The following is a 25,140-nucleotide window of genomic DNA, read 5'->3' as shown; positions in this document are numbered from 1 at the left end:
CTGACTCGATGGACATGAGTTTGAATAAGCTCCGGGAGTTGGTGATAGATAGGGAAGCCTGGCGTGCTGCAGTCCATGGGTTTGCAAAGAGTTGGACATGACTGAGTGACTGAACTGAAGATAATACATGCAAACTGTTAGGACAGTCACAAATAAATGATAAAAATTAATATTTTGGTGGATTTAGAGAAAGAGAGGAGTAAATTGTTGTGCTCATTGACCATTTGACCATCCTAAAACATGGCAGGCCACCAAAGTGAATTTTTGAAGTGGTCATGAAGGAGTTCCCTGCCACTGGGCACTCCCTTGATGGTCTTGTGCTGTCTTTATGCCAATGATTCCCACATGCATGTCTCCAGACCTCTCTTTCCATCCCAGACTTTCATCCCTGACTGTCTATTTGACATCTCCACTTACACATCCAATACATATCTCAAATGCAACTTGTTCAAAACTAAACTCCTGATCTTTTCCCCCAAACTTGTTTCACTTCCACCATTCTCCAGCTCAGGACTGAGTTGTCATCCTTCTTGTTGCTCAGGTCAACTATTTCACAGTCATGTTGAGTTTTTTTTTTTTTTTTCTCTTTCATATTTTACATCTACTCTATCAGGAAATCCTGTACACTCTGTGTCCAAAATATATCCAGTATCCCGCCCCTTCTGATCACCCCCCTTATCTGAGCCATCATGCCGTCATCACCTCTCACCTGGACCATGCAGTAGCCTCCTAACTGGTCTCTCCACCTCCACCATTGTTCCCTGCCATCTATTCTAAAACTTGTCAGATATAATACTGCCTTGCAGCCTATGCCCTCTTCCCAGGATCCTCCTCCCTTGAAGGCCTATTAGCTGTCCAGTGAACCTATCCTGCCTTTGTTCAGATGTCACCTTTTCAGTGAGGACTTCCTTGACCACCCTACTTAAAACTGCAGCCTGCTGGCCACTCCTGGTCCTCCTTACTCTGCTCTACATCTTCTTTCTCCATGGCACATGTCACCCTCTAAATTACTACATCTATTACTTATTATCATGTTTATTGTTTCATATATTTTCCTCAGCTAGGTTGTCAGCTTCTTGAAGGCAGAGTCTTGAACTATTGTGTTCACCAATGTATTCCAAGTGCCTAGTGCGCTGCCAGACTCAGTTGTAGGCAAAATAAAATTTGGTGAACTAGTGAAAGAATGGCAGCGAGGAGAACTGGGGTTCTCCCACACTGGTGTACTCCACCAGCCCAGCTGTTTGAAGGTGACCCCTGGAGGAAGCAATCTAGTTAATAAGTCCAAGGAGCAGAATCTCCTTAAAGGTGACAGTTACAGGGAGGTGGCTTCCAGAGTGCAAGGTTAACAGGCAGCATGAGGATTTTCCACGACAACATTCACTGGTCCAGTTGGTCTCAAGGCTTCCCTCCACCTCCAACCTTCTGTAATTTCAGACCATGTGAAGTGCTGAGCTTCCTGTACCTTGATATATTCCATCATAGGCTGGATGGTGTCTCAGGAAGGATAATGTGGAGGGAATCAAGCATGAGAAAAGTATTAATAGTGGATGACCTTCAAGTTCTCCTCTAAAAATAAGATTTGATCACATCCCTCAAATCCTGAGTCACAGCCTTGGAATCCCTGGTCCTGCTGGGTTCCCCGAGCCATTCCCTGACCTTCTCTACACCCCTGTTATTCCATGGTTATGGGCACAGAAGTTCTCCTCCTCCTGCCCCCACACATAGAACTTATTCTATTTTTGCCAAGGCACTGTAAAGTGTCCTTGATGAAGAGAGGGTAGCCTGGACCAATAGAAGGAGGGTAAGTGAGGGATATCTTCCTTTCAACCTTATTCTTCATCTCTTCTAATTCTCACCCAGTCTCATTGACATGGCCACATGGCCAGTTCTGGACCAGACCTATCCATTGGGTTTGTACTGTGATTCTCCACTTGAAGACTTAAGTGGACATGCAGGTTCATAAGTGTGGAACAAGCACAGGAGAGATGTGAATGAGAATGGTAATGGTCAAGCAGAAAGGGAAGCTGAGAGCTGGAGCATGGAGGAAAAGCCTTGAAATACCCATCAACCCAAGCACTCTCATTTTCTCTCTTTCATACCAGCCTTTGATCTCCTCAGCTACCAGATACCAGCAAACCTAGAGCTACAGGATATTCTGGGCCCTGGCCCAAGGAATTAGAATTTATTCAAAGCTCTTTTGTGAGCAAACAACATGATCTTTTGTCAATAAGAGACCTGGGAGAGTATATCTAGCAAAATCACCCTTTTGCTTTTATTTCTCCGCTAAATGATCAGATAAAATCCAGATTACATAGGTCAGTCCCTGAAATACTAAAGGCACATATTCTGACACCTCCAATCTAATTATCCCATTCCTTTCACATTAAAAGGGCTAACAAATTATTTTCCACTCTCTTCTTCTGGAGTATCTTTTTGGCAGTTCAGCAGCTGCTTCACTGTAATGATGGAGTAGGGACCAATAACAGCAAACAGATAGCAATACAAACTTTGTAATGAACACAGGTACCTCACCACCTGCTCTGAGAACACCTGCACAATGTTTATACAAACATTATCTCTTTCGATAAATTACACAGCCAAGCAGCTGTTGTTATTTTTTCTGTTTTATGGGTGAGGGAAACAGAGCTTGGAGAGGCCAGATAGTTAGCAGTAGGAGACCGTACAGGAGCCAGGCCTCTGACTCCAGGTGTCATGATTCATGTAGCCCTCTACTACTGATTCATGAAGCCCTCTAAGGACCCTGGGTGAAGAGGCGAAGAGTATGCACTGAAGAGCTATGAAGCTGCTAGCTCCAACTTACTAGTGCGTGCTCTTTTCTTTCTATGGCTAAAATGTATTTATCTATTTATTTATTTTAAAAATGTAATTGAAGTATAGTTGATTTACAATGTTGTGTTAGTTTCAGGTATACAGCAAAGTGATTCAGTTATATAATATATATATGTGTGTGTGTGTATATATATATTCAGTTATATATTATATGTAAGGGGCTTCCCAGGTGGCGCTAGTGGTAAAGAATCTGCCTGCGATGCAGGAGACATAAGCACCGTGGGTTCGATCCTTGGGTTGGGAAGATCCCCTGGAGGAGGGCATGGCAACTCACTCCAATATTCATGTCTGGAGAATCCATTCAATCATACATATATATTCTTTTTCAGGTTGTTTTCCCTTATAGCTTAGTACAAAATATTGAATATATTTTCCTGTGCTGTATAGTAGATCCTTGTTGGTCATCTATTTTATATACAGTAGTATGTATATGTTTACTCCAATTTCCTAATTTATCCTTCCCCCATGCCCTTTCCCCTTTGGTAATCACAAGTTTGTTTTCTATGTCTGTGCATCTATTTCTGTTTTGTACATAATTTCATTTGTGTCATTTTTTTTTAGATTCCACATAATCATGATATCATATATTTGTCTTTGTCTGACTTACTTCACTTAGTATGATAATCTCTAGGACCATCCATGTTACTGAAAATGGCATTATTTCATCCTTTTTATGTCTGACTAGTATTCTATTATATATATGTACCTCATCTTTATCCATGAACATCTAGGTTACTTCCATTTCTAGCATAATGCCCTAGCATGCTGCCTTATATTTATTAATTCTTCAATAAATCACAACTATTCTTATGAATTAGATCTCTGCTGAGTGGGTAGTATTGATCAGAGGCGATCAGAAGAGCGGAAAGACAGCAAGGTTGTCTAGTCGACATAGAAGTTAAATCAGGAGATTTTGTATGAGTCAGCCAGATATCAAAGAGAAAGATGGACTTTGAGAAAGGACAAAGGACAAAAACAGAAAGAGAAAGCCAGTGTATCTTTGAAATGCTTAGCATTCTTTTAATCACCAAAGTGATGGAGGCCAGGCAGGTACCTCTCCTCTTTGAGGATATCCTCACCCCCTGCCCCCAAAGAAACACTACTCTTCCCTGTCAGAGTTCTGAACCAATTAAGAAGAAAACCAAAACATATATTGTAGCCTGTAGATCGCTTTTATGTTGATGATGATAAATTTTACATACAACTTGATTGGGCCATGTGGTGCCTAGACAGTTGTACAAATACTGTTCTAGGTATGTCTGTGAAGGTGTTTTTGAATGAGATTAGCATTTGCATTGGCCAACTGAGTAAAGCAGACTGTCCTTCTTAATATGGGTGGACCTCATCAATCAATTGAAAGCTGGAAAGAACAAAAAAGGCTGGCCCTCTTCTAAGTGAGAGAGAATTTCTCCTGCCTGACTAGCAGGGACATCCACTTTTCTCCAATTTTGGACTCAAATGGAAATATTGGCTCTTCCTAGGTCTCTAACCTTTTGGCGTTGGAACTAGAATTACACCAACAGCTCTTCTGGTTCTCCAGATTTGCATTTGGCAAACTGGGGACTTGTCAGCCTCCATAATTGCATGAGCCAACTCCTTATAATAAACCAATCCCTCTTCTAGATAGATAGATAGATAGTAGATAGATCTACTACCGGCTCTGTTTCTCTGGAGAATCTTAATGCAATGATTAATAAAGCTGAAGCATGAGAACCAAATGGGGTGGCTAACTACCTCTCCCCAGGCTGGAACTTGAGACAGGCCACCTGAAGGAAAGTTTCAGCCCTCAGAGAAGACACACTTATCTAGATTACAGGCTCACACTGGTCCTGGGTAGAGAGGAAGAAAACAGGGAACAAATCCCATGCCTAGAATTTGGATAGAATAGACTTGTCAGTTAAGACATGTGGACAAATGGCCATCATCCACTAACTGGGGAAGAATAGGGAGTGTTTAGAGAAAATCTTAAAGCTCCCTAGATTTTGGTTCAGCTCACTGTTGTTGTTAAGCCTGTGGTCAGTTACAGGTGTGGGCAACAAAAAAAAAATATCTACTGATCCCATCTATGTATCCCCAAACCAAATATTCCATCTCTGTATAGCCTCCTGGGAACAGAGCTGGGAAGCTGGGGTTTTATAGAGAGCTCCAAAATGGGTCAGAGCAGTGACTAACAAAAGTCCACTCCAGCTCACGGTGCACCTGAAGCTGAGAGTTTCTTCTCTATTACCCATAACTACTTATTTCATCTATATTTCCTAACCATCTATCAGAGGTCCTGTAGTGAGGTCTGGTGATATTTACTTCTCCAATCATAACATGCCAACACAAAGATACTCTGATGTTGAAAACAAACTCCACCCCATTAGGAAATGTTCAGGAAAGAAAGGCAGTTCAAAAATTAAATTCTCAAGGATTCTAAAGTAAAATATTTTAGATGAAAAGCCTCAGTCATCGTCCCTGGTGTCCTGTGTGGCTTTATCCTTGGCCAACGTGTCTCAGTGCCTGAGCCAAACAGGATTCTCATGACCCCAGTAGTGGGAAATCATGGCACGAAGGGCTGGGTGAGTTCTTTCAGCACCTCAGGGCGCCTATCAGTTTGATGCCAAGTGTCTGAGGTGCTTCTCCCCTACCTGATTTATTTTAAAAGTTTTCAAACCTCAGAAAAGCTGGAAAAGAGAACAGTACAATGAAAATCTGTATGCCCTCCCTTCATTCACCAATTAAGTTTTTTGCCACATTTGTGCTCTTTCTTTCACATGAATCATTTGAAAGCATTCAAAATATATTTTAAAATATTTATATAATAATATTAGGTTATTGATTCAATATTATCAATAATGTATAGCCCATATTCAATGTCCCCTAATTTCTCCTACGGCTTTTTTGGGATCCAGAATCCAATCACGGTTCCTATGAGATCGTCATGTCTCTTCAGTCTCCCTTGGTCTCATTGCTCTTTTCTTTTCATCTTTTGTGACACTGGCAGTTTTGAGGAATCTCCCTCAGAATGGCCCACATTCGAAATTTGTCTCCTCACGTAGGTTCTCGGTCAGCTTCTTTGACAACAACTCTGTGAAAGGGAGACTGGACTTCCCATTGCACCACATTAGAGATCACCCATGGGCCCCCACTACTGGTGATGCCACATTTGATCACTTAGTGAAGACTGGCCCTGCCAGATCTCTCCATTGCAAAGGTAAAATTCCCCTTTTGATTAGCAAGTACTGTGGACAGAGATGAATTGAGACCATGTGGATCTCTCAAGCAGCCTCTCATCCAATAATTTTAACATCCATGGGTGATCCTTGGCTGAGTCTATTGTTACCATGGGATTGCAAAGTGGTGATTTCCTAATGTCAGCATTTTTTCTACATTTATTATTTGTTGTCTTCTGTAAATAAGAGCTTTTGCCTGCTCTTTTTTTCCTTTGAGAATAATTATCTCATACATTCTTTTAAAGCTTAATGTGTTATCATTTATTACTACTAATATTATTTTTCATGCTCCAATTATCCAAAGGCAAACTTATAGATTGTGTACCTTACAATTTGCTATATACTGAATGCTTGTGACCCCTTCAAATTTATATGTTGAAACCTAATCCTCAATATAATAGTATTAGGAGGTGAGGGCCTTTGGTAGGTGGGTAGGTCATGCAGGCAGAGACCCTCATGAAGGGGATTAATGCCTTTATGAAAAGACCCCAGGGAGCTCTTTTTACCCTTTCTGCCATGTGAAGACATATTTAAGTACCAAAAAGCAAACGCTCACCAGATACTAAATCTGCCAGCACCTTGATTGTGGATTTCACAGATTCTAGCACCCTAAAGGAATAAGTTTCTGCTGTTCATAAGCTACTCTGTCTATGGTATTTTTGTTATGGCAGCCAGAGTGGACAAATATACTATTTAAAAGAATCCAGAGAGTTAATAGGACATGTCAGAGTATCTGGTGCCACCAGACCTTACACTTACCGACTTTAGAAAAGAAGCTAATATCAAGGTCCTAAAACATTTATCCCAACATAATTGGGCCCCAAGAGTGTAGTTTTAGCATTACCAAAGAGACTGGTGTCTGAATCATGGAGGGTAGATGGAAAAGATTCCCCAGAATTAAATCTTTATAAAGTTTAGAGTCTATAATTCTTGACCTACCACAAAACTAAAATGGAAGAAATCTTAAGATTTGTTTGCAACTATGAATTCACCATCCTGGGAAAGGGGTAGAAATTCACCTAGGAGACATCTTTCTTTTCCACTGAAGTATTTTAAAATTTCCTTTTTAGAGCCTGGTAGCACCACCTTCTCAGAGCTGCACTGAGTATGAACTTTATTGGGTCTGTGGCCCCAAAATCAGAGACAGTGAGCAGATCTTTTCCTTTAGTCCTGAGTTGTTCTTGCTGTTGTCATCTCTCAATTTGCAGCCAGGCCTGAAACCCTGGCTCCCAGGGATGCATTCCCCGTGTTCTGTCTTTGTATTAGTTGAAGTTCTGTAGTGGAGACAAGTGTCCTCCCTTATGCTCTGTAAGGCAGCACAGGGCTGCAGTTCAGGCTCATGTCTCTAGTGTTTGGTGTCCTTGTCGGTTAGATCAGCAGACCCAGCCCTGCCTATCTTGGCAAGGCCCTAATGTTGAACAGCTTGCAAAGCTCTGTGACACACATGGAAATAGCTGCCATTACACTGAAAGCAGAAAAGACTGCCCTGGCTTTCAATACACCAAAGGCCTTGAATGAACGTATTCTGTTTAATGGCTGAAGCTTGGCCACAGACCATAGCTGTTCAGAAAAACCGTTTGGTTGAAGGAAAAATGAGCCCCTTTTCCAGGCTGCTATCTTTGCTGGGCCCTTGACTTTCATCTAGAAGATAGCCTGAAGCAGAAGCTCATGAGCTGACACACTATGGGTGAGTATAATCTCAGGGAAGCAGGAGGGAGAGGGGGTAGGACAGAGGCTGGGAAAGAATACATAAGATTGTGTAGCACTCCAGTGTTCTTGCCTGGAGAATCCCAGGGACGGGGGAGCCTGGTGGGCTGCTGTCTATGGGGTCGCACGGAGTCGGACACGACTGAAGCAACTTAGCAGCAGCAGCCCTAACTCGGGATTTGCCACTAGGTGGCACCAGTGGTTAAAAAGAACTCAAAAACAAAACCTGCTTGCCAATACAGGAGACCTAAGAGACAGGTTCAATCCTTAAGTTGGGAAGATCCCCTGGAGAAGGGCACGCCAACCCACTTAGTATTCTTGCATGGAGAATCCCATCGAGGAGCCTGGCTGTCTACAGTCCATAGGGTGGCAAAGATTTGGACACGACTGAAGCAGCTTGGCATGCATGCACCCTAAACTTGCCACAGTTTTGCAACAAATCAATTGCTTTTTCACTCAGGGAGCCCTCAAAGAAGTTATGTAAATAAAGCTTTGCAGCACTGAATGGTGCATTTAGGCAGGGGACTGTGGAGAGGAGAAAAGGGGCAAAATCTTTCCATTGCTTCCAATATCCCATTGTCAGAATCAACTTCTCTGCACATTTGCACTTCAGCCTGATTGGGAGCCCTAGACTATAGAGGGAAGGTTCATGGCATGAGTATGAGAGAGGTTCTGCCTCCGAGTGCCAGAAGGAACTGGAACCTTTGACCAGCAGAAGCAGCTGCCTGAATTCACAACCACAGGAATAGTGCTCTATGTCTGGGGCCGCTGCAACCAGAAGAGTATGTGCACTTGCTCACCATAGCTTAATGGTCAATGTGTGCATCCCCAGCCCTACAGCCCTTGGTCAAAACTTTGCCCAAGTTCTAGTGACCTGCCACCAAACAGTGCATTCTGAGGCTTAGAGCTCCTCTCTCAAGTTCAGCCCCCGAAAGCCAACTCAGCTCCAAACATTGTCATTAAAAAAAAAAAAAAAACAGTAAAAAATACCCACATGGTTTATATCTGGTAAACACCACCAAAGCGTAGAGCTGTCTGCCCTGCCTGGAACAGAAACCTCCATCTCTTGCTATGCATTTGGTTCCCCTGAATTCTTTATTTTGCTTCTCAATGTTTGAAGCCTCCTGTGCAAAACACTGAGGTCAGGGTTATACCTGTGAAACTGTCAGTATTCCATTGTAGAGGCAGACCCTTTGGAATTTAGAACAGAGAGGAACATGCAATCCTGCGGGTCGCTCTTGGCCATAAAAAAAGAGGGGCTGGACTATGCTCTCCTTCTAAAACCACTGGAGGCCAGAAGTGTGATGCTAATAGAACTCTCTTCGCATCAGAGGAAACTACAAGAGTGGGAAATAAAGTGTGCTCTCTAACATCCCCAAGCCCCAGGGCACTCATGTCAGGATCTCTTAAATGCTCTCTCATTGGCTCTGCTCTCTGTTTGAGGATCAACAGTTCTCCTTGAGTGGTAAGGTGAGGGGTGGAGTCCTGCCTTCTCCTGGCTGGAGTGGGGAGAGAAAGTAAAATGCCCATTGCTCCTCACCAACCACCATCTCCTCCCCCATCACCCATTTCAGCAAACTCTGACCAACAGCTGATAGAGGAGGTGTAAGAAGCCAGGGAGGTGCTCAAGAATCATGCAGCCACTTCCGAGTCAATCCTGTGGGATTGTGTCAAAAGTTCCTCTGCAGCACATGTAAGTTGCTATCAACTTTTGAGCTCAGCTTTGAGGCTTTAGGTGTTATTCTGAGGAAAATAGGGAAAGTCTATTCAATACTGTTGCACATTCATTTATTCACTATAAACTGAGTCTCTGTGATTCACCAGGCCCTGTGTTGTATGCTGAGGCTGATATGAGGATGATAGGAGGGTTATACACTAGAACTAGCTGTAACACTCAACTCTAGATAGGCTTTAAGTAGTCTGGGGAGAGAAGTATATGTGCACGTGTGCACACACACACACTTTTGTACGAAGTATAAGAAACATAGATGCCAAAGGTTATGGAAACCCATTGAGAGAAATGAGGCCTCACTGAGTGGTGACTTTTGAATTAGGTGTTGAAGGATGAGTGAGTTTGGTAGAAAAAAAGGGGGGAAAAGTCATGGCTTCTTGAAAGAAGGTGGTGTGTGTAGGAAATGGAAAGAAGTTTGTGTGGCCGGAATACATGGTAAGTGTTCTTGTCTGTTAAAGGAGATATTGGGAGACAGTGCTGTAAATGTAAGTTGGATCTAGGTCAGGAAGAGCTTTATACCCCATGATGGAGCCTGAACTCTGAATAACTGAAGGATTTCAAGCAGAGTAATAAGTGGAGCTGGGTTTTAGAAAGATCATACTAGCAACTCTGTTGGGAGGGCATCCTGGCACATCTGTTGGGAGTGGTTGTGCCAGGAGGGAATCCGGAAGTGGAGAAAGCACTTGTGAGACTACTATGTAGTCCTGGTGGTAGGTGACAAGGGCGTGTACTAAGGCAGTGGGGGTGGACACTAAAGGGAGATGTGATTTGGGAGATAGTTCAAAAATAAAGTTGACTAGGAATTCCATGGTGGTCCAGTGATTAAGACTCCATGCTTCTATTGCATGCCCCCCCACCCCCGGATTTGATTCCTCATCGGGGGCCTAGGGTCCTGCATGCTGTGTGGTGTGTCCAAGGAAAGACAGTTGACTGAACTGGCTTGGGCGACCAATTCGATGTAGAGACTCGGAGATGGCTATGCATCTTCTGTCTTGGGTGATTAGATAGAGTGCTATCTGCAACTAGGAAAAGAAGAAGATGGAAAACACAGAGAGAGGGGGGCAGAGAGAAGACAAAGAAAAGCAGAAGAAGAAGGGGGAAGGGAGGATAAGAAGAAGGGAAAGGGAGGAGCAGGGAGGAAGAGATAGGGAAGGAGATAAGGAAGAAAAGGAAGAGAGGAGGGAAGGAAGGAAGGAAGAGAACACAGGAAGGAGAGCAGATTTCATGGGGACAACAGACTGGGTTTTATGTCATGTTTGAGATACCTGCAGGTCACTCAGGTTTGAACAAAACACAGCACTCATCTCAAACTGATAGATGGCTCTCATAACAATGATTTTTACTGAGATTATATGTATGTATGTATGTATGTATGTATGTATGTATGTATATATATAAAAGCTCTGAGATTGAAGGACATATATGCACTTCTCTGGGTTATAGATGAATTTGTGGAGGTGATGTTTATTTGTCAGGGGATTTGATAGACATCCAATTTGACAACCATTCGTTGAGCATCAGTTGATACCAGGCACCATGCTGGCTACCCGGGCTTTGCTTTTAAGGAACTCAGTCTTGTTGATGACCCAAAAATGCACATGTCTTTGTAGCAGAGGAACCATGTAGAGGAAAGAGCACTCTCCTGGGTTTAGTTTAGTTTAGTATGTGCTTTGCCACTAACTGGTTGCTTAATTTTCAGCTAGTTACACTTCCTCTCTGGTTCTCAACTTCCAACCACAAAGTTAGAGAAGTGGTTTAGATTAAACTATGCTGGGAGGGATTGGGGGCAGGAGGAGAAGGGGACGACAGAGGATGAGATGGCTGGATGGCATCACTGACTCAATGGACATGAGTCTGAGTGAACTCCGGGAGTTGGTGATGGACAGGGAGGCCTGGCGTGCTGTGATTCATGGGGTCGCAAAGAGTCAGACATGACTGAGCAACTGAACTAAACTGATGTTCCCTCCAAACATCAACCATTAGTGATTCCAAGTCTCACTGTATAGAAGTGCTATGGGTTCTCTGAGTTACACAGCAAATCCCTACTGGCTGTCTCACGTATGGTATTATAAATTTCCCTGTTACCGTCTCCATACATCTCACCCTCTCCCTCCTCCCCTCCTGCTGTGTCCTGAGGTCTGTTTTCTATGTCTGTTTCTCCATTGCTGCCCTGAAAATAAATTCATCAGTACCATCTTTCTAGATTCCGGGTATGTGCATCTGTATATGATACTTATATTTCTCTTTCTGACTTACCTCACTCTGCATAATAGGCTCTAGGTATGACTCAGGGGACTCAAACAGGGGCTCTGTGACAATCCAGAAGAGTGGGGTGAGGAGGGAGATGAGAGAGAGGTTCAGGAGGGAAGGGAGATGGGTGTACCTATGACTGATTTTTGTTGATGTATGACAGAAAACCACAAAATTCTGTGAAGCAAATATCATTCAGTTAAAAAAACAAAGTGGGCCAAAAAAAAAAAAAAAAATGCTATAACATCCCGAAGACAGATCCGTCCTAGGAAGGGCTGACATTTGACTCAGGGCTTGGTGAATGAACAGGATTCCAGGATATGCAAATAACAGGAAAGCCCTTCTATGGAGGAAGTACAAAGAGTCTATATTAGAAAATGGGGAAGATCACCCTGCGACTGAGAATAGGGTGTGGTGAACAACAACTGTGGGAAAGCCTGGAGAGGGAAGTGGGCAGCACTGGGTGGAGAAGGATCATGAACTCCTTGCTAAGGGTTTTATTCTAGGCAATGGGGCTTGGAAATGATTCCCTCTGTACAATCCACTGGAGGTGGAGATCAAGATAAGGTGTGATGGGCATCATAAAAATGGAGCAAAGCATCCTATGGCTCAGAGGTGAGACAGATCAACTTTGAATGAAGAAGGCTAAGGGGTGTATTTATTCACAGTGTATTCAATCCCTTTATGGGAAAAATATGAGGCCCAAGGTGAGGAAACAAAGATAGTGGCGGCTACTTTTTCCCGGACCCAGGGTGACTGATGCATCCCAGCATATATAAGAGAAGTTCTTTTAGCAACAGCAGCTGATGGTGTTCTGGTGGAAGAACAGTGCAGAAATCCTGTGAGCTATATCAGTGGCCCACATGAAGTTGGGCAATGGACAGACAGAGCCCTCGCCACTTCTCCATGAACCTCTGCCAAAACCTACAAGGTCTGGGTATTTGGTAGACTCCTAGGATTAGTAGACTCTTAGGATCAGTAGCATCAGCATCATATGGGAGCTTGCTATACATACAGGGTCTTAGCCTCCATCCAGACCCACTGAATAAGACTCTGTGATCCCCAGGTGACCCATAAGCACTTTGAAGTTTGAGAAACCTTCTTGCTTTCTGAACAGATCTCTCCTCACTCAAACTCCTTCTCTGAATTTACTTCCTATTTCCTGGATTTCCTAGGAAGCACACTGTATCAGATGCCAGTTTGAGGGTAAAAATATATCATAATGATCCACAATATCTTCCTCATTTATTTATTCATTCATTCATTCAAATAGTAATAAAGCACCTGCTATATTTCAATGTGCATTCTATTTGCATCTCTGGTCCTCCTGGCCATGACTGTGCTAGGTTCCTTCTGGCAGGATGGGAAGGATCTAGGTCCGAGTGTGTGAAATCCACATACTTGGACAGGTAGATATTGTTACATGGGCAGGAGAGAAGTTATCCTGGTGTCAGATACTGAGCTTAGAGTTTCAGACACACAGGTGAGTATGGAACGCAGTCCCACCATGGAGAGGTCTATAACAAATCCAGTGTACACATCTCATGGGTGTGTGCTATCGCATTCGGCAGAGCCCACCATAGCCATACCAGACTGATGGCAACTGAGAAAAGCATTGACTGAGAGCAGGTTGTATTCATGGCAGAGCTTGGGTGTTGTCATCATGGAAGAATAGTGGGGATATGTCTGAAGCTCAAGCACAATAAGGAAGCCAGGCAACATCATGGGCCCTGGGTTGGGAACAATATGCTGTTTGGGATATGTGGCAGGGCTGTCAATTTGGAAGTAGACAGGAGTCCCTTGGGGCCCTGTGTTTTGTTCAGATGAGGGTGTGGGCACTTGGGGCACTGGCTGCTGGGTGTGGCCTGGGGTGGCTTAAATCTTCCCACTTCAATGTCCCTTCCACGACCCTGCAAGAATGGCTCTGGAGTGCAGAGGTTGAGGCAGCAGTCTGGAGCTATGTGGACTCATCTGTGAGGAGTTAATGGATCCAAGAACTGGGGCTTAGAGGCTGCGGTGGAAGCTCCCTTCACCTGGGAGTAGATGACACATGAATCCTGGGAGAAAGAGCACACAGGTGAGGGCCAGAGACCGGTGGGCCTGAGATGGGAGGGTGCACAGGGCATGGGACTCACCGTGTTCTTAAAAGGCTCTGGTTCAGAGGCCGCTGTGGAAAGAAGGGAAGCATTCAAATGTGAACTCAATTCTCCACTTGTATCCAAGCTACAAGAAGGCCCAGCCACAGCCTTCTCCATGGGGCCCGCACAGCCACTGAACCTTTTCTAAGACCCTCAGCCTCACAGCTTCCACCAGCTATCTCTGCAGCATCACTACACTCTTTGTTCCCCATGCAGAGCTCCCCCAGGGGCTCTCAAAAGGAAGAAATCAACTTTTATTTTGTTTATGCTTTGATCATAGATTAATAGTGAATATTATGGAGAGGGGCTTCCCATGTGGCTCAATGGTAAAGAAGCCACCTGCCAGCGTAGATGTGGGTTCAATCCCTGGGTCGAGAAGATCCCCTGGAGGAGGAAATGGCAACCCACTCCAGTATTCTTGCCATGAGAACCCCATGGACAGAGGAGCCTGGTGGGTTACAGACCACGGGATCACTAAGTCAGACACTGACTGAGCATGCACGCACATTATGGAGAAGCAGCTGGCTTCGAGCAGATTCCAGATCCAGACCACCTAAACTGAGCTCCAGGACAGCTGTGCCACCTCTGTGGCCTTGGATAAGTCACTCAGTATCTCCTGCTTTAGTTGTCTCATCTGTATGATGGGAATAATAATATCTATCTATAGGGTTGTGTGTCCATGTGATTTCTAATATCTGTTATACATTGAGCAATTCCAATGTGAGGGTACAATTCTGAAGGCTATTAACAAACAAACTATAAATATGTATGTATATTTTTAAGGCATATACAATTTAACATTTATTTATAGTACTCAGAACTGTACCAGGCACATAAGAACTGCTCAACACATGTTGATATGATACTAGAAGTTGCTAGTATTATTACTATATTTTCTTAAAGCTGGAAGGAAATATGGCATTCATCAAGCAGGACTTTGTCTTTTAGCTTGGAGTGAATTCTAAGGCTCCCTGGAACTGTCCTGAGAAGCAGAGCTTGGCCCAACACTTGGATTCTGGAGACAAACTGTTCTGTGACTTCAGGCTGGTCATTTAAGGTCTCTTTGCCTCCATTTCCTCATCTAAGAAGTGGGGATAATAGCAATACTCTCATCAAAGGGGATTATAAGTGTGAATAGTTCATTCATGTTAGAGGTCAAGAGGCCACTGAACCAAGAATAGAACAAAAAAAACAGTTCATTTGTCATTTGATTTTATATAAGAGGGATCAAAAAAAGGGGGGGGGGGAGCAGAATAGCTAAAATCACGTGGCAGATTTTTTCAGAATAGAATTAGAACAGCCCCAAAAGTTGTTCTTTCCTTTGGCTGCAGGCAGAAGCCAGGCTGGGATTGTTCACTGCAGACCATCTACCAGGGGGGAGAAATAATGATGCAGCCAGACAACCAGCATAGACTCATCATAAAAGGTGCTCAGATTCTGTTGCTGCTATAGCATCTCTACATCTGCTTCCTCATCTGGTCCTTACAATAACCCTATGAGAGAGTGTGTTTAGCTGAATAATGTCTCCCACAAAGATGTCCATGTCCTGACCCCTAGAACCTGTGAATATGTGACTCTAGATGGTGAAAGGGATTTTTGCACATGTGATTAAGATTAAGGACCTTGAAATGGAGGGATTTTCCTAGATTACCCAGGTGGGACTTTAAGGAGAACTTTAAAATCTGAGAACCTTTCCTAGCTGTGATCAGAGGCAGCACTGACTATTGAAGGAATGGTTAGATAGATGCCACATTGCTGCTTTAAGGACAGAGGGATGGGACCATGAGCCATGGAAAGGGGTATCCTTTAGAAGCTGGAAAAGGCAAGGAAATATATTCTTCCCTGGAGCTTCCAGGAAGGAACTCTGTGGACACTTATTTTGGTCCAGTGAGACCTGAGTTAGATGTCTGATTTACAGCACAGTAAGATAATTAACTAGTATTGTTTAAGCCCTTGTGGTTGTTTGCCACAGCAGCAGTAAAAAAAAGATACAGGCATTAAAGACAGTCCTGTCTCATTTCACAGACAGGACATGGAAGCTCTGAGGGATTAAGTGACTGCCCAGGGCAATGGATTCATTACTCAGATGATGCTGAGGCCATCGATAGAGAATGGAGAAAGCAGTTCTGCACAATAAGCTTGAGTTAATCCCAGTAATATAGCTGGGCATAACTCAAGAAGTCCAGTGACCCAGAACAAGGGGCACATCTATGTCTGGTTGGCCCAGACCCACTGAAGGGGTGGAGACTGAGCCACACACAGCAATCAACCACCAAAATCAAGGGTCCTTGGGTCTTACCTGTGAGTTTGTTCTCCTTCTTCACACTCCAGACTTCCGAGTACACCACCTCTCCTCTGTTAGGATTTACTTGGAGAGAAGTTGACACTTGAGAGGATTCTAAGATTCTTGCCCCCTTGTCTTGCTACTTCTTTGTCCCCCAGTCATAGCTTATTCTCTAGAGGGAGCAGAGCCCTCTGAGCCTCTGCACTGTCCCTTCCTCATTTCCTGTCCCACCCCTTCCCAGACCAACCCTGGGGTCCCTGCCGAAATGGAGGGTCTTCAGTCCTCACCATTGCTGTATACTGGTTGCAGTTCTATCCAGCCTGGTACATTGTGGTAGGTGGACTCTTGGGGATCTGGGGCTGAAGGATTCCTATGAAACAGAAACATTGATGTTTCCCAGAAATCCTGAAAAAGTAGATCTAAGGATCATTCCCTGTTAGCAAGTCTTTATCACAGGATAGTTGCCAAGCCTGGAAACATAGATGAGTGTACAATAAATACTCTATTGTTAGAGATGATTAAATTATAAATCATAATATTAATCCAGACTTTATGGTATGTATCTGGTATGTACTAAGCACTGTGCTAGTACCTATAACAATATTAAGTTGATTCTGTTTTTTTCTCTATTTTATAGATGGGAAAAAAATGGAGGTTCTAACAGATGATCTGCTGAAGACTATGTAACTAGAAAAGGAAAGAACCAAGATTCAAACCTGGCTCCAAAGTCTATACTTTCAGAAATATTGGTATCTCAGAGAAATCCATAATCAGAAAGGCTCAGAGGAACTCGGGATGGTTTGGATGTTGCTACTATGAGCTTGCCCAGGAATAGTTGTGGTGTGGCTCCTAAAGTCAACCTTGGGAATCCAAGATGGCAGCCCCTTCTTCACAGGCCCCACCTCCTATTAGCAGAGAGGTGTCTCTGGATGGCCAAGTTGTGTGACTTCATCTTCTTGGCTGTCATCACAACAGATATTGGTTAGGCTGGGCTGGCCATGACCTAATCAGAGCTTTCCAGGCTTATTAACCTTAGAGCATGTTAGGAAATAGATGGGTTCTGTGCTCATGGTGATCACTCATACAAACTAGGCAACAGTGGACCAAGGACGTAAGTTTATAAATAAAAAGCAATCACTTGCTGAAAGGGAAAAAAAAATGGAGAAGGAAATGGCAGTATTCTTGCCTGGAGAAGTCCATGGACAGAGGAGCCTGGAGGGTTACAGTCCATGGGGTTGCAAAGAGTCAGACGCAACTGAGCATACAGGCATGAAAGAAAAAAAGGCCTGTTTAGCTAAGTTGGTGGGTGAGAAAGTCCAGGGAATTGCCTTGAGATAACCCAAGGGAGGTGGCAACATGGAATTGGTATAACCCATCTCAGTGACATGAAGCAGTGACTGTGCTCTCAGCAGTGAAAGTGAAAGTGTTAGTCCCTCAGTCATGTCCCACTCTTTAAGACCCCATGGACTGTAGCATGCCAGGCTCCTCTGTCCTTGGAATTCTCCAGGCAAGAATACTGGAGTGGGTAGCTATATCCTTCTCCCAGGGATCTTCCCAACCCAGGGATCAAATCCAGGTCTCCCACATTGAGAGCGGATTCTTTACCATCTGAGCCACCAGGGAATCCCCGTTCTTAGCAGTAGCCAGATTCAATTTCATTTTTATACCCAGTGGCATTTCATTAACCATATGGGAATACAGCCAGGCCTTACCTGGAGGAGTCAACTGTAGGCTTTCCTCCTGAAAGGAAAGCAGAGAAGCATTGAGTCCAGGAAAAGGAAGACTTCACAAGTCTTCCTGTGAGCAGAGCTCATAGGAAGCTCATCTAGAACCTGCCAGAAGTCACTGTCACTAAAATGTGAACCATGCTTTGATATTCACAATGGAGGTAGCAGATTGGGCAAAAACTACTGATCCTGGCTTCCAGAAGTTTATAGTTATAATGCAAAAGGGTAGCCCACAATCCATAATTGTTTAACCTGGAGTTTGTGAAGAACAATGCTCAATAGCTGGATTGGGAAAAGAGACTTATCTACTATGAAAGTACAATACATTTACAAAATTAATAAGTTATCAAAATTTCATTTGATTTCTGTTCTTGCTCCCATTTCTCAGAGTTTTTCTTCTTCTATTCCTGTTCCTAGGGAGTCTTTCAAGGGTAGCAAGGGAGATACACTGCAATTTGTCACGTTGGATAAACTACATCTTGTAAAAGCAACTTCCACCCAAAAGGGCTGTTTTGGCAACTTGGCATTTGAAGAAGACAAATTCTGGAGGATCTAGAGGGGAAGGTAGGAGATGTGGAATTGTGCAGAAAGGAACTGTTGAGAGCTTGGGGGTGGTTCCAAAGGCAGCATGAGCCTAAAGGAACAGAGATGGGAAGGACAGGGACTCAAGCAAAGGTTAGCCAGGGAGTCACCCACCTGCTTTTCTCAGGAGCCAGCAGTAGAACAGCAGTGCCACGGCAGCAATGGCCATCATGCTGAGCAGCCCCCCGGTGACACTGGTGGCAATAAGGCTGTTTTTGCTCCCTGTCAGTCCTGAGGGGGAGACCCCAGGCATGAGCCAGAGGGAGAGGCTTGTGGTCTTGAACTGCCTGACCCCTGAAGCTGATGCCTGGGAGAGAGGATGAACCAAGGGGAGCAGGACTCTTGAGATTAAGCAGGTATAGATGTGGCCCAGGAAATGGCTCTTCTCTTTGTGGGGAAGACTATATCTGTGGCTGATGCAAGGGTTGAGGGTCAGGATGGATGATACTAACTGATGAACATTAAATTCAATGGTCCTCCTTGGCTTTCCTTTCCCATCCAAATTACATGCTCTCAGAAACACTTCTGAAATTAACAACTTGGAATGCTTCCTGCTTTGTGTACCTGTTCCTGAGAGGCACCACCCTGGTCAAGTATTGAGAGGGCACTCAGAGCATCCTTGGAGGACATTTTTTGTCCTCCATGCCCTGGGGCCTGGGCATGGAAAACTTACCCATGACCGAAAGTGTCACTGCCTCACTGCGCTGGGGACCCAGGCCATTGTCGGCCTCACAGGAGTAGGTCCCAGAATGATCTGCAGTCAGCGAGAGGTTTAAGGACACTCCTTGTCCAGAGTGAGACGTGCTGGTCTCCAGGGTGATGTTATTGTGATAAAACCAGTACAGGATCGGGGTAGAGCCTCTCTGAGCCTCACAGCGAAGTTCTAATACATCACCCACCACAACCTGGGCCCTGGCGGTCCTCAGGGTGAGGACAGGGCGAGACACTGGAACTGGGGGAAAACAAAAAGTCAACAGAAGGTCCTATTGCCAACATATTTATAAAGGAACAAAAAATAATGTAAACAAATAATAAAAGTCAGTTCACAACCTAGGAAAATGGGTTGAAAACATGTATGACAGACAAAGCTAGTGACCTGAATCCACGAACAGCTTTTAATGCACAAGAATATCCAACAGGAAAGTGTGAAAAGGCTATGAGCCACTAGAAACTTCAAATAGCCAATAAATATATAAAAATATTATCTTCCTCATTATTTATTAACTGTTTACACACAAAATACCCATCAGATTGGCAAAGGTTAATACAGGCAGATAATTATGATGGAGTTGTGGATTAACAGGCACCTTGATAGGCTCTTGGTGGGAACGCATATTTGAGACACTTTCTTGAATGGAGATTTGGCAGTATTGACCAAATTGAAAATGCACTTAAATTTTGACCCAGCAAATCTACTTATAAGACTATTTTCTTTAGGGCTACTAACATGAGTAACATGGGAGAACAAGATGGCAGAGGAGTTGGTGGACATGGAGTACATCTCTCCCCACGGATACATCAGGAATGCACCTTCAGACACAGAAGTGCACGCAGAACACCAGCTGCGAGACGACAGAAATACATGACCAGCGGAAAAGAATATATAGACCCATGCAAAACTCGGTAGGATGAAGGAACTAGGGGGGAAAACAGAAGTGTTACTAGGACTGGACCTACCCTCCTAGGTGGGGGAACTGAAACAGGGGTCCGGTCCCCACATTGGGGCAATGTCTGAGTCGGAGGAGAAACATTTAAGGTTGAGAGGGAAACAGCTCATCTGCGGCAGCCTAAATGGAATGAGAACCAGAGAGTCCTTGCCACAGCCATATATACCCTGGACAGGGACACAGGTCCCCTGGAAGGTTCAGTAGCTGGGAGCTGAAGTGTAGGGATTGTGGAGCAATCCCAGGGTGAGGGCTGCTGTTGACTGTGGAGAAACAGATTGAGGGGATATGAAGGAGGAGATTGTGGTGGGAAATGTGGAGGAAAGCCGGACAGCCATGGAAGCAAGGCGATACTGCTGAGTCACACTTAGGGGGTGGAGTCATCACCATACCCTTTCTCTCCCAACATGCCAGCATCTGCAGCTAAACAATAGAGAGGCTGGCCCATCAAATGCCTGATGAACTGAGGACCCCACCCAGGGTGCCCCTTAAAATGCCTGATATGCTGATCTACAGAGTAGGAACCCAGTCAAGGGGGGCCCTCTATGTGTCAGACACACCAAACAACAGAGAAGGACCCCAGGCAAGGGAGCCCTCTAAGTGCCAGAACAGGTGGAGCTATGGAGAAAAACTAGTCAAAGAGGCTTTTTGATCGCCAGCTACAAGAGGCTTGAAGAAAGACTCTGATAGGGCCATAACTCCTGTGGTTATGTGCCTCCTGTGGAGGCAGTCCATGTCCTGGACTTGTCCACACCAAGTGTGCCACCAGGGTCCCCACAAGTCAAGCAGCTGCACCACCTTCACACTCAACCCTCACTGGGGCAGAGCTGCCATAGGCAAAAAAAAAAAAAAAAAAAAATCTTGCATCTATGCACTCAGGGTTGCTTCAGTCGTGTCTAATTCTTCTCTGTGAGGGGGGATCTCCAGGCAAGAATACTGGAGCGTATTGGCCAATACTGGTTGCCATACCCTTTTAGAGCACTATATTTCCTGCTGCCATAGCCTCCAACTCCCCTGAGTACCTGGTGCTGCCAGAACCCCTGAGACCCAAGCAGCTGCACCACCTCCACATCTAGCCCTCACTGAGGCAGGCCCAAGTCCTCCAGGGCAGCCTCAGGAACAAACCCCAGTGGACAATCCACATCAGACGTGGAAATAAAGCCACAATTGAAACCCAGGGGCAGTGTGGCTAAGGAAGAAGACCCCAAACCTTCCCACCAGCTGTACAAGCTGCAGATTAAATCTATATGATCAACTAGGCAGACTATGTGTCTATGGAATATATAAAAGGACATTGAGAGCTCCCACAAAAGAAAACGCACTAGTTCTGATAGGTGGACATTGGAGGCAAGAACACACAGGAGTAAGACCAGATTAGAATCTGAGTTGCCCCCACAGCAGGTCCAGAGATCAGCACAGTGTTAGAGGGCATCCTAGGGAGGTGAGAAGAAAAAGATCTACAAAATCAACCCCAAACAATTAAGAAAATGGCAATAGGTACATATATATCAATAATTACTTTAAGTGTTAATGGATTAAATGCTCCCACCAAAAGACACAGACTGGCTGAATGGATAAAAAAACAAGACCTATATATATGCTGTCTACAAGAAACCCACTTCAGACCTAAAGACACTTACAGACTGAAAGTGAGAAGATGGAAAAATATATTCCATGCAAATGGGAAGCAAAAGAAAGCTGGAGTAGCAATCCTCATATCAGACAAAATAGACTTTAAGATAAAGAAGATTACAGGAGATAAGGAAGGACACTACTTAATGATCAAGGGATCAATCCAAGAGGGAGACATAACAATTGTAAATATCTGTGTACCCAATATAGGAGCACCTCAATACATAAGACAAACGCTAACATACATAAAAGGAGAAATTGATAGTAACACAATAATGCTAGGAGATTTTAACACGCCACTCACACCAATGGACAGATCATCAAAACAGAAAATTAATAAGGAAACACAAGTCTTAAATGATACATTAGATGAGATGGGTCTCATTGATGTCTACAGCACATTCCATCCAAATGCAGAAGAATACACATTCTTCTCAAGTACACATGGAACATTCTCCAGAATAGACCACATATTGGGTCACAAATAAAACTTCAGTAAATTTAAGAAAATTGAAGTCATATCAAGTATCTTCTCTGACCACAACACTATGAGACTAGGTCTCAATTACAAGAAAAAACTGTAAAAACACAAACACATGGAGATTAAACAATAAATTTCTAAATAACCAACAGGTTACTGAAGAAACCAAAAGGGAAATAAAAAAATTTATAGAAATAAATGACAATGAAAACACAACAACTCAAAACCTATGGGATGCAGCAAAAGCCGTTCTAAGAGGGAAGTTTATAGCAATACAATCCTACCTCAAAAAATAAGAAAAACATCAAATAGACAACCTAACTTTACACCTAAAACAACTGGAAAGTGAAGAACAAAAAAACCCCAAAATTAGTAGAAGGAAAGAAATCATAAAGATCTGAGCAGAAATAAATGAAAAAGAAATGAAAGAAACAGTAGTAAAGATTCATACAACTAAAAGCTGGTTCTTTGAGAAGATAAACAAAATTGACAAATCTTTAGCCACACTCATCAAGAAAAAAGAGAGAAGAATCAAATCAACAAAATTAGAAATGAAAAAATTGAAGTTACAACAGAGAAGGCAGAAATACAAAGGATTATGAGACAATTATGAACAGTCATATGGCAGTAAAATGGATAGCCTGGGAGAAATGGACAGATTCTTAGAAAAGTTCAATCTTCCAAGACTGAGCCAGGAAGAAATAGAAATTATGAACAACCCAATTACAAGCATTGAAATTGAAGCTGTGATCAAAAATCTCCCAAAAGCCCAGGACCAGATGGCTTCACAGGAGAATTCTATCAAACGTTTAGAAAAGAGCTAATGCCTATCCTTCTAAAACTCTTTCAAAATCTTGCAGAGGAAGGAACACTTCCAAACTCACTCTACAAGACCACCCTCACCCTGATACCAAAACCAGACAAAGACAACACAAAAAAAGAAAACTACAGGTGAATATAACTGATGAGCATAGATGCAAAACTCCTCAACAAAATTTTAGCAAATAAAATTCAGGAACACATCAAAAAGCTCATACACCATAATCAAGTTGGATTTATTCCAGGGATGCAAGGATTCTTCAATATATGGAAATCAATCAATGTGATATACCATATTAACAAATTGAAAGATAAAAACCATATGATAATCTCAATAGAGGTAGAAAAAGCCTTTGACAAAATTCAGCACCTGTTTATACTTAAAACTCTTCAAAAAACTGGCATAGAAAAAAATCTACCTCAGTTAAGGCCAAATATGATAAGCCTACAGCAAACATTACTCTCAATGGTGAAAAACTGAAAGCATTCTCCCTATATCAGGAACAAGACAAGAGTGTTCACTTTCACCACTATTATTCAACATAGTTCTGGAAGTCCTAGCTACAGCAATCATAGAAGAACAAGAAATAAAAGGAATCTAGATCAGAAAAAAAGAAGTAAAGCTCTCACTGTTTGCAGATGACATGGTACTGTACATAGAAAACCCTAAGGATAGTATCAGAAAATTATTAGAGCTAATCAGTAAATTTCACAAAGTTTTAGGATACAAAATCAATACACAGAAATCACTTGAGTTTCTATATGCTAACAATGAAAACTCAGAAAGAGAATTTAAGGAATCAATCCCATTCAGCACTGCAACAAAAAAGAATTAAATGTCTAGGAATAAACTTACCTAAGGAGACAAAACAACTGTACACAGAAAATTATAAGACACTAATGAAAGAAATCAAATATGGAATAAATAGATGGAGAGATATTCCATGTACCTGGGTAGGAAGAATCAATATTGTGAAAATGACTATACTGCCAAACGCAATCTATAGACTCAATACGATCCCTATTAAATTACCAATGGCATTTTTCACAGAACTAGAACAAAAAAATTCACAATTTAAATGGAAACACAAAAGACCCCAAATAGTCAAAACAGTCTTGAGAAAGAAGAATGTAGCTGATGGAATCAACCTTCGTGACTTCAGATTATACTACAAAGCTACAGTCATCAAGATAATATGATACTGACACAAACAAAAATATAGACTAATGGAACCCATAGGTGCATGGGTTTATTTCTAGGCTTTCTATCTAGAAATAAACCCATGCACCTATAGGTACCTTATTTTTGACAAAGGAGGCAAGAATATACAATGGGGCAAAGACAGCCTCTTCAATAAATGGTGCTGGGAAAACTGGACAGCTACATGTAAAAGAATGAAATGAGAACACTTCCTAACACCACACACAGAGATAAACTCAAAATGGATTACAGACCTAAGTGTAAGACCAGAAACTATAAAACTCTTAGAGAAAAACATAGGCAGAACACTCAGTGACATGAATCAAAGCAAGATCCTCTATGACACACCTCCTAGAGTAATGGAAATGAAAATAAAAGTAAACAAGTGAGACCTGATTAAACTTAAAAGTTTTGCACAGCAAACGAAACTATAAGCAAGGTGAAAAGACAACCTTCAGAATGGGAGAAAATAATGGCAAATGAAGCAACTGACAAAGGATTAATTTTCAAAATATACAAGCAGTTCATACAACTCAATACCAGAAAAACAACCAACCCAATTAAAAAGTGGGAAAAGGACCTAAACAGACTTTTCTCCAAAGACATACAGATGGCTAACAAACACATGAAAAGATGTTTAGTATTGCTCACTATTAGAGAAATGCAAATCAAAACTACAATGAGATATCACCTCACACTGGTCAGAATGGCTGTCCTCCAAAAGTCTCCAAACAATAAATGCTGGAGAGGCTGTGGAGAAAAGGGAATGCTCTTGCACTGTTGGTGGGAATGTAAATTGATACAGCCACTATGGAAGACGGTATGGAGATTCCTTTAAAAAACTAGGAATAAAACCAC

General features: G+C 43.0%; 1 protein-coding gene across 8 annotated transcripts in view; it reads right to left on the bottom strand.

Moving 5' to 3' along the window:
* Positions 1 to 25,140, bottom strand: part of FCRL5 (Fc receptor like 5) — an 84,097-nt gene that overhangs the window by 7,062 nt on the left and 51,895 nt on the right. For 5 of the 8 annotated variants that reach the window (XM_019988640.2, XM_019988608.2, XM_019988632.2 and 2 more), the window contains 7 exons: positions 19,159 to 19,437; positions 18,600 to 18,716; positions 17,889 to 17,916; positions 16,464 to 16,546; positions 16,192 to 16,260; positions 13,890 to 13,921; positions 12,981 to 13,811 (listed from right to left, as the gene is read on the bottom strand). In XM_019988640.2, the coding sequence (XP_019844199.2) occupies positions 13,722 to 13,811; positions 13,890 to 13,921; positions 16,192 to 16,260; positions 16,464 to 16,546; positions 17,889 to 17,916; positions 18,600 to 18,716; positions 19,159 to 19,437 (698 nt within the window). In that variant the 3' untranslated portion in view covers positions 12,981 to 13,721. Of the gene's footprint in view, positions 1 to 12,980; positions 13,812 to 13,889; positions 13,922 to 16,191; positions 16,261 to 16,463; positions 16,547 to 17,888; positions 17,917 to 18,599; positions 18,793 to 19,158; positions 19,438 to 25,140 lie in introns of those variants that run through there. The other 3 variants (XM_070784145.1, XM_019988623.2, XR_011565271.1) reach the window with 3 other exon arrangements.

Source organism: Bos indicus, chromosome 3, assembly GCF_029378745.1.
Source record: "Bos indicus isolate NIAB-ARS_2022 breed Sahiwal x Tharparkar chromosome 3, NIAB-ARS_B.indTharparkar_mat_pri_1.0, whole genome shotgun sequence".
Classification (NCBI taxonomy): domain Eukaryota; kingdom Metazoa; phylum Chordata; class Mammalia; order Artiodactyla; family Bovidae; genus Bos; species Bos indicus.
This window is presented reverse-complemented; position numbering and strand designations above follow the sequence as displayed.